The 10350-nt window shown below is 36.3% G+C and overlaps 1 protein-coding gene across 1 annotated transcript; it reads right to left on the minus strand.

Annotated features, from left to right (window-relative positions):
* Positions 1-359: 359 nt before the first annotated feature.
* On the minus strand, positions 360-8596 carry LOC102593518 (uncharacterized WD repeat-containing protein alr3466-like). The gene is made up of 8 exons (XM_006338416.2): positions 8301-8596; positions 5923-6109; positions 3834-3931; positions 3541-3646; positions 2700-2917; positions 2218-2260; positions 1084-1334; positions 360-990 (listed from the first exon to the last, which is right to left on the minus strand). The coding sequence occupies exons 1-8, from the start codon at positions 8483-8485 to the stop codon at positions 591-593; spliced, it is 1488 nt and encodes a 495-aa protein (XP_006338478.1). The 5' UTR covers positions 8486-8596; the 3' UTR covers positions 360-590.
* Positions 8597-10350: the final 1754 nt, after the last annotated feature.

Raw genomic sequence — 10350 nt, forward strand, 5'->3', positions numbered from 1 at the left:
ATTGAAATTATAAATTGATCATTTTACTTTGATCAAAGTTTCTTTATATGTTTTAAATTGTTAATTATTGTGATTTTAACTATTTTTTTAATAAATAAATCTCCTTTTAGAAAACATGAAGTTATTTCTAAATTTTTGAATCTGAAAATTTCACCCATACGTCATAAATTAAGATAGAGGAGGAAATACTTCATAGCTTCAAACAATGCAGATAAGGAGGATATGTAGTTTTAAAACTTCATATTATTGTTAGGCTCCTTTTCATAAAACTCATAAATTAGCTCAAGAACATTGTAAAGGAAGATCTGATCTGAAATAATTTGACGTTCGTTAAATCAAACATTTAGAGGGCGCAAACATAATTTAATTGTTTATCATAAAGATATGAAATGTGGATCTTACTCAATTTCAAATTTAACTTTTGAGGAGAAAATTGTCCTCAAGTCTATATACATAGACCATCAATCAATTCTGCAATCATTTTTTAAAATGTATCATTTAACATTGAGTAAGAAGAAGAAATAAAAAAGTAACCTCAATAACAAGATTTTAGAGTCAGGGGGGAAGAGCTAGGTTGAATCATTATCTGATTATTCTTCAGTATCTCTCTGTGATTTAGGAGCCCAAAACTTTGATTGGAGAATGCTTGAATCGGAATAGATAGGAACCGTGGAGTTGTTGAAGTCCCGGAAACACAAGTCACTATAGTCTCCGCCATTACAAGCTGTTAGTATTCGACTTCCATTGACAGCCATTGCAGAACACCGAAACCCTCGATGATAATCAGATAGAGGGCAGCAATTCAATGAACTTAATTGTCTACCGTTCCCCGTCTCCCAAACATGTACCTGGAAATCCTTCAGCCCACCACTAACAATCTTGTAGGGATCCATGTGCAAGAGATTTACATTGCCTCTATGTCCATCTAATTCAGCTACCGCTTCTCCCTTCTGTATGTCACACCCTCTTCTAACATCCCAAAGCATTGCTCTGACATCACCATTTGCATTAGCACACAAACGACCACGACAGTACACAAGCCTTATCAAACAAAGTCAACCATATGAGTTCAAAAGATCATACCTTTGAGCTAACCCTGTGCAGATCAATGATTTCTCTGGCAACATTTGAAATGAATGTACTTCTTCTTGATGGTTCACTTTGAAGACTTGACGCATTGTTCTTATATCAATTGCAACAACAGAGGAACCAGCCGCAATATAGATCAGTGATTCATGACACTTCATTGCCTTAGGTGCACCAGGCACAGTGCTCTTTCCCACACAGCATGAAGAACGATTGGCGGATGAAGTAGCAGTGTCCCAAACTATAACCTGCGTTGAGCAACTAAAGTTTAAGGTTGAAAGGAACTGTTGATTCACGCCAAAAAAAATAGTGCAAACTAGATTCTGTAAATGGGATCACAGAGATAATAGCTTTAGAGGATATTAATACTTACTAGGAAGGCCTGGAGTTTTCTGTACATATTTACTTCGAAGTATGTGGTTTAAGGAGGAGAACTTACAATCACATGGTTAATTATCACGCTTCACGAAAAGCAAAGATGCATCATAAGAACAGATAATGCTGCTCTATAATTAAGGAATTCAACTCACTTGGTTTTAGAAGGGAAAAATTGTGAAAAACACATCAAGTATCGCACTAGCAAGGTGTTACAGATTTCATGCATGTGGGGAAAGTTGAGTTCAAAGGCAACCTCGGATGGTTAGGAAACTATGTAAGATAACAGAATAAACGATCCCCTGAAGAGACACCACATGACCTAGCTCAACTGCCTCATGCTTCTACTTTTCTAGAGAGAAAAAGTGAAGCAGTAGGAGCTTGCTTTCAAGTTCCTTTTGTCACCCCCTTTTCCTTCCTAACAAAAACAGTATTACAAGATTTTAACTACCAACACTAAGAGGACTAATAAACAAGAGAAGGAACTTCCTTATGGATTTTCACCTGGTTTTAAATATGAGTTCAAATTTAAGAGCAGATTTTGCTAATACTCGAATCAAAAGTTTTTCATACTAAATAACAGCAGAATCAATCCAAACAAAAAAGATATAATAACTCAAAACAAGATTTGCAAATGTACGTCAACAGAATCAAATAAAATGTCATGGAAAATTTTAGAACCACACTCAAATTTGCCACTTTGGGTGTCGCTTGCTCATAACTCAAACTTAAATGTCCCAACACAAATTACTACACCTTGGAGTTCCTTGATATGCTCACTAGAAGAGATGTCTTGTGCCTGAAACCAGAGAGATTCCAACAATAAGACAGTTGAGAAGATTGATTAAAATTGATGATAAGAATTTAGCAAACCTCAACTAATACTATACCTCCTCAATATTCTAAATCTAAAATTTAGCAAGGAAGCTTTTTAACTTCGATTGACAACAAATAGACCTGAAGCTAATGTAAGCTCCTTCTAGATTGCTATATTGTCTTGGAGATGCTTGTTTCTTGAAATCTATACTCTAGAGATTCAGTATAGTTTGACTTAAACCAAATACTGCTTCGGTTGCAATGATGCATGGAGAAAAGAAACAAATCCTGATTGTTAACCTAAAACTGGCAGCTAGATAAGCAAAGCTAGATGCCGAATTCCCAAGCAAGAAGGTTTAGCAGCACAACAGGATAATAATATTGATAATTGCAACATATATGCAAAAACGATTAAATCATACCCGGCAACTGACATCAGCACTGCAGGTTTATCATGCCCGTAAAGAACAGCCTTTAAATCATGTTGGCTGCGCTTTCCACTACAATCAAGGGACCATAATCGAACAATTCCATCTGAACCACCGCTTGCAAGTATTTTACTCGGACAATCACCCAACAATTTGTCTGAAATTGCGGAAACTGAAACATTACAGATTCTGAAGCTTCTTTGACAACTCCCCTAGGAATGAAACCCACAGGCAATACTAAGAAAGTAATGGACAACATAGTTATTTAAGAGTATGGATACCCATACATGGAATCTAAAACGAACATAACCAGAAACTGATGCATGCTCATATCATATACATTGAACCTGACATTCATCTAACTAAAAAAAAAAGCCATATCCCTAGGTGGCAAACTGCAAAACATCAATAGTTCCACTGATGGAACCTGCATCATAAAGTAAACATAATTTTGCACAAAACGAAAAAGTGAAGAACATCAATAGTTCCACTTATGGGAATCAGCAACATAATATAAATACACTTCAATCCTTGTAGACTATAGACCAGCTATGATGCATCAGAAGAATATTTTGTTTCTTGCTTTTGCAATTGGAAAATGATATTCAGCAAAGAACAAAATGAGTAAAACAATAAGTACGACAAATCCATGATATAGTGAAAACAAAACTTAAAATAAGAAACAATAAGTGAAAAAGAAATTCAACTAAAGAATGTGCAGATTAGAATATCACAGACAGGGTAAAATTAGATCAGGAGTTCCATAAGCTCATTAACACAAGTATCTAGATAAAAGTTCAAAGAACTACAACTCATCTTTAGTTATTTAAACTACCTTCCACCATAGCCGAATTGAATGGTCCAAGCTTGAGGTTACAAAAAGATTATCACTTTTCTGCCTCTTGCTACTATACAAGCATGTCTCTTCAAATGGAATTGACCTGCAGTTAGTAGTATTATGGCTATTGATACACATTTTAAAAAGAAATGACAAACTAAGATGTAATGTATTTATAAGTGAAGTAAATGATCCTGAATTGGATAATCTAGAACTTCTGTTGACATATCCATCTGGTTTACCCCATGTGCTTACTCCTAAATAAAAAGAAAATATATAGCAACTCTAACCTCAGAGAAGTAATTTTGGCGGTGTGACCCCTGAGTGTGTCATATGAATCTTTTCCATGCCGAAAATCGTCAATGTTCAATACATAAACTGAAGATCCCTGTAAACAAGTTATCAACCAAAATCATGTCATATAAATAGTATGGTTTAATATTTTATCACCTTAACTGCAGAAGATAAGGATTACAAACGTCCACACTGCTATTGATGGAAAATATATAAGATACTGTAGTCGAGTAAGAGCTAATTGTAAAAGTAAATCCATAGCTTGCTGTCTAGTAGATCCAAATAAGCAAGCTGGCAAGCTGGCAAGCTAATATCATAACATATTCATCAGTATGACAGAGTACAATGAAAAATTTATTACTTCTACAGCGTCAAAATTTCAAGTTATTACAACAGCTTTCAGAATCATGTGATATTTTCTGATCATCGGAAGCAAGAATACTCCCCACCCCACAAAGATAATGCAGATGGAATTCTGGAAATAGCATTCTTTAAAAACAATTATGTGCCCCAATCACAAACAAGTTGGGGTTAGCTATATGAACCCTCACTGACTATGTCACTCCATTTAAGCTCATCTCAATCCAATATTATACAAAATAAAAAGTACTTGAACATAAAAAGTACTAAAAGGTAATCGGTGAAGCAGAGACACCTACAGTGGAGGGATGAAAAGAAAAGAACAAAAAGATGAAACCTAATTAAGTGGACAGTCCAGATGATGGTGATGTTAGCAGCTTCTACATGGAATGTTGCGCGGAAGTTGAAAATAGAAAAAGGCATATCTTGACCACAGAAAATTCCTTGGATACCTAAATTTTGTAAGGCAAGAATAATAACAGGGTCAAAAATGAGGCGAGACTAGTAAATGACTATAATCAACTAGGCATAAACATGGAGAAGGGTTTGGGGGGATTATCCACGAGTTTCGTACTGAGCGATAGTGTCCCTCAGGAATTTACCGGTAATCAAAGAAGAAAAAAGGTATGGTACGTCACAAAAGATAAAAAGAAGAAAAGGCACAAGCATGTAATGGAAAGAGGAAAACAATTTTTCCGAATCCTAAAGGGGCTACAGGGCTTTGATATCATTGATTCAAAAGAAAATGAAATTCCTATGGTCGGGTTCTAGTGGCAAGAGTACGATACGTGGATTATATGCACTGCCACAGAGAAAGTATAATATTTAAGTAGAGAGGGTAGAGGAGTAGGCTCATTACCGGATATCAAAACGTGCACCACTGACCCTCAAGAATTTCTTGGTTATCAAGAAAGAAAATATCAGATCTTAAGGGATGCTGCAGAAAATCGGAAGTAGCAATTGAACTCACAATCCAGAGAAGTAATGCTGCTCAACTATCAGCCTTTTAGCATGTTGCAAAAGTCGGAAGTGGCAATGAATTTCTTCCCATTCATGGAAACAAAAGGCAGGGGGAGTGCAGCACAAACTAAATCAAGGGGCAGTTACCTTCTAAGTAGCCTGTCAAATTCAAAATCACTTCACATATCTAGATGCAAACCATACCGAGGAAGATTTATTATGGGCAGCTGGTATCTTCTCTTCTCATACTCATGGAAGCAATAAATCGGTCAATAAAGATATAGGTTATAGAAGATCTAAACTAAAGTTAGTACAAATCATGATGGAGTCCAATGAGCCAGAAGAAAGGGAAAATTGGAAATGTCAAGTTCACAATCACAGCTTCTCGAAAGTCCCGCTATATCTCATTTTAAAACTGGTTGCCCAACGATCAACTTTCAAGGGGCAAGAAAGTAAAGAAAGTTATACACAATGTTAAGTCCCCTCCTTTGAGCTAAATAAATACTTTACACAACTAATAACCTGTGTGAGGTCATAGAAACATGTAATAACACCAAATCTCCTACAAAAAGGAAAAAATAATAAAGCTTAAGCTGCTAGACACCAACATTCCTTAGGGTACAAAATAATACTATAACACATCCTTCATTCTTATACTCATCCTTTTCATAAATTGCTGTAGCATTTGACAAGGAATGAAGAATCAGTTAAAACAATCACTTTGAGTTGTATGACAGGAATTTGAAGAAATGGTAGATATACTACCTCAGAAAATATGATATTGTCTTTGTCAAGACACAGATTTTCATGAGGTTTTGCCGTGATAGGAAAGTTTACAACGGCAGGGTCAATGAACTTGAATTGCAGCACATCAGTACGCCTGGAAAGGTATGCTTCCCTATCAGTTGATGTGTGAGGAAAGCCAGTAGGTACTAGTGGAGACCACTGCTGTCTGCAGAACATGAGATTAGTACTACTCTCCAAGAAACCCACAAGCAATGAAATACTGAAAACAAAGCAGAGAATATGTTGATAACAGACCAGCCAGTCACAGTTTCCCATACTTTTGTAGCATCTTTGAGATTCGTTCTTATAATTAGCTTAAAAGGAAAAAGTTACTTCTGAACATTCTTTAGCTTCCAATGCAACAAAGACTACTTTTATGTTAGTTATTCAGAAACCAAGGATCCCAATATCTAAGAAGATATTCTTTTTTATTCGTCCTCACTCCTCAAAAGATAAATTTTGCCAATATCTTAGAAGATATATGACTTAAGGATATCCTAAGCAGTTACAGGTTGCCTGTGATTTTTGATTGTGTGCTGGAATATGCACTACTTCAGTTTTGATTTTGGAATTTATTCATCTACAAGCTCAAGCTCTTAGAAGTTCAGGCAAAATCACTTGCCTTAAAAAAAATCTAACAAACGATCTCCACACATTTCCATCTTGCACAAAAGAAGTTAAAAAAGAACAGGAAAAAAAATTATAGTCACGCTGTAGTGTTGCCAAGACCACTCAATGTCCATGTATTTTTCTCTCATCCATAATGCCAAAGCACAAAAGTTGGGAGACGTTCAACAACCAATGTTTTTCCTACTTCCCTCCCCAAAACAAGAAAGTGACAGCTTCATAAAGCACATTCATGTTTGCAGGATAACACTAATTATTTTTTATTTTTTTGATGACAAGGGAAACCCGCAGCCGCTACCCTTTGGGTGCGCACAAGGTAAAACCCCCGCTCCTATGCAATAGCTCGCAAACCACATAGGAGAGGTAACCCGCACTAGGCAAGCCCGATGCGACGAGCTTGACCCAGAAGGCAAACCCCTTGCTTTCGCTGGCAAGGGGTTCTGATCTAAGAGAAAGAAGAATGCAGATATCAATCAAACAAAAAGAGGAAAAGAAAATGATTCTGCAAAGTTATCAAGAAAAAGGAAGTGGCTGTTTTCATGTACTCCGCATTTACACAGATAAAGTTCCTTCTGTTCAGCAAAATGTTGCAAATCAGAAAGTTTAGGAGGTGATTTTCCAGGAGTACAAGCAGATGCAATTCCAGAAAAAGTATGCATTCCCTGTTCTGCCTCTATACAGATAGACAATGGTTTTCCTTAATTATAACTGGCGATGTGAGTTTGCTAAGCATAACTACACGGGATAAATGAGGAGGGTTGCAGGGCAGCTTCAAGATAGTCAAATTACATGTCCTAATATAGATGATTTATATAGCTAACCTCCACTAGTTTCATATTGAGGCTTCATTGATAGATAGATCAATTTTCCTTAATGGCTTAATCATCCCTTTTTTTTTTTTATAATCGAGAAATATGTCTGTGACCCGCCCTTTGGACCAATCACAGCCTTCTAAACTCGGTGGATAATGGGCCCGCCCCTCTACATTTCTCCACTTAAATACCGGGCTTCGCTTTGCATGGTGTGGGGCTTGAACTTGCGACCTAAGCCACAAATCCTCCACCTTTTGCCACTTGAGCTAGGCCTTAGGGGCTGGCTTAATCATCCTTTATTTGAGCTAATGTGCTTTATAATTTATTTTTCCTTGTAAGGGAACCCGCAACTGCTCCCCTTTGGGTGCACACACGGTAAAACCCCACTCCTATACAATAGCTCACAAAACACACAGGAGAGGTAACCCGCACTGGGGACGAGCTTGACCCAAAAGGCAAACCCCTTGCTTTTGTTGGCAAGGGGTTTCGAACTTGAGACCTCCAACATGGAAGTCCCAAGCCCAAACCACTAGGCCAGCCCGAAGGTTCTTATAAGTACTCTTATTAGTACTCTCCTATATTTTGCTATTAACTGTTGTTTCCATTGCTTCAGTTATCCTATTAGTTGTTGTTGCTGCTGTTTTCCCTCCATTATTTTTCAAAAAGGCTTTTCACTACTATATTTCCTTTTCAAACATACAGATTCGTGGTTTGAGCTTGAAACTATGTGATTTGTAAGCTATTGCATAGGAGTGAGTTTTACCCTATGAGCACCAAAAGGGTACCGCTGCAGGTTTCCTTGTCAAAAAAAAAAAACATACAGGTTTATGCACATTTATTCAGACCCTCAAATCTTGATGTAAATAATTCTTCTTTTTTTCCAATTCGATAAAATAGTTGGAAAAAAGTATGTATAACCTGAAAAGGGATTGCCAGATTGGGTCAGAATACGCTGCTTTTTGAAGATATTTACTGGACATGGCCATGTTCGATACGTCTTGGAGATTCAAGTGACTTGCACAGTGAACCAATGCGTCCATGTCGAGGTCTGTTAGGCTGGTGGAGCTATTTCCAGTTGCCGGTGGCGGTGAAGTGTCATCCATCTTTCGATTCTCTCAAATTTCCCTCTTCCTCTAGTAAATTCTACAAGGAACAAGGAAGACATATACATATAACTTTTCTTTGATTTTCAACCTAAATAAAATCCCTCAACTATGATCTATGCCCGGCCTTTTTCTCTCACAAAGTATCCAATTTAAAATTTTAACATAAAAATTAAAAAAAAATATTATGACTCACAATAATTAATAATTTAAACTATTTATAAATTAATTAGCTCTTAAAATTTCATTATATCATTTAAATTGAGATAAAATAAGTAGTGGTAATATTTATTAGCCCGTACAAGCACAAGCTCCAATATTTAGCATATTACAAAGTATTATGGAAAGAAAATAATAAAATATGTTGACAATTTTATACACATGTACAACAATAATTTTTTTATTGTAAATTTGAAATTTTTACAATAAAAAATGAAACTTCTTAAATTTGAAATATTTCCCAAAAATATTTTTTTCTTAAAATAATTGTTTGACGGGAATGGCTTGGGTGGGGTGGGGGGTTAGGGGTAGAGATGGCGTAAAAATGAAAAAAAAATTAAATTTGAAATATTTTTTCCAAAAATAATATTTCTGTTTTAAAAAATTGATGGGGATGGCCTGGGTGGGGGTGGCAGCTTGGGGGTAGGGTAGGATGGGAGTGGGGTGGCGGCTGGGGTGGGATAAGGGTAGAGATGGCATAAAAAATGATTTTTAAAAATTTAAAATATTCTTTAAAAATAATTTTTTTTAAAAATTGCCGAGGTGGGGGGAAGGGGTGGGGATGGCGTAAAAAATGAAAAAAAAATTAAATTTAAAATATTCCCAAATTTTTATTTTTTTTAAAAAACAATTTGACGGGGAAGGGGGTGGCCTTGTTTTCTTTTTTTTTGAGGGGGGGAGGTGGTAGGGAGCAATGGCATAGGCACATGTATGCAATTGGACACCCTTCGTCGGAATAAATCGTCGGAATAAAATACCGCATATACAAGTAAAATGATACACGAAGTGATTAAATAACATATTTTGGACACCGTTGACATAATAGGTTGTTATAGCCTGGTGGTTTAAATATCTTGAATGTGTGTTTAGACATCTTTAATTTAATGAGCTAGTGCTCGTTTGTTCAAATCTCACTTGGAATAATTTTTTCCCCTTTTTAAAAAGAGTTTTTGTTGTTTAATTTTTGGACCCTCTTCGTGAATTTTTTCTCAAATCTCACTTGGAATAATTTTTTCCCCTTTTTAAAAAGAGTTTTTGTTGTTTAATTTTTGGACCCTCTTCGTGAAATTCCTGGCTCCGCCACCGGTAGGGAGTAGGGTTTGTAGGGATTGGGTGAGGTAAAAAAAATCTTAAGGTTGAAGTAGCGTTTTGGAAAATGTTTTCCTCAATTTAGAAAGAGAATCATTTTCCTTAAATTTGAGAAAAATGGATTGATTTGGAAAATATTTTCCAAACATTTAAGTCAATTAACATGGAAAATTAGAAAACAGTTACCACCATACCAAACACACTCCAAGCGTCTACACTAGACATTGTCTAAGTACTCTAGTAGACTATACATGGAGTGTCGGGGAAACACCATTTGACCCGTTTTTGGAGGTTTCTTCTGTTGGGTTTAGCAAGGTGTGAATGGGAAATAAAAAGAGAAAATGGAAAGTGGAAGAACCAATGAAAATGGGGGAACCAATTTTGGAGGGAAAATGAAAAGTCATTGCAAAAGTGCAAATGAATAGTCATTTTTACCATATTGGTAGAAGAGAGGAAATTGTTGTCCTTATATTAGGAAACACTTTCTTTAGTTCTTAAAGGGTTAAGAAGAAGATGCCCCCTCGCGCCGTCGTCGTCGCTCGCTCGGCCTCGGCTTC

Source organism: Solanum tuberosum, unplaced genomic scaffold (genome assembly GCF_000226075.1).
Source record: "Solanum tuberosum cultivar DM 1-3 516 R44 unplaced genomic scaffold, SolTub_3.0 scf00004, whole genome shotgun sequence".
Classification (NCBI taxonomy): domain Eukaryota; kingdom Viridiplantae; phylum Streptophyta; class Magnoliopsida; order Solanales; family Solanaceae; genus Solanum; species Solanum tuberosum.

Bases quoted from the DNA above. Each gene is read 5' to 3' on its own strand.
- LOC102593518 (XM_006338416.2), bottom strand. From the start codon at position 8,485: ATGGATGACACTTCACCGCCACCGGCAACTGGAAATAGCTCCACCAGC. The intron at 3,647-3,833 runs GTTAGAGTTGCT...TACTAACTGCAG, and splicing joins GCCAAAATTACTTCTCTGAG to GTCAATTCCATTTGAAGAGA. The intron at 2,261-2,699 runs GTATGATTTAAT...CTCTGGTTTCAG, and splicing joins GTGCTGATGTCAGTTGCCGG to GCACAAGACATCTCTTCTAG.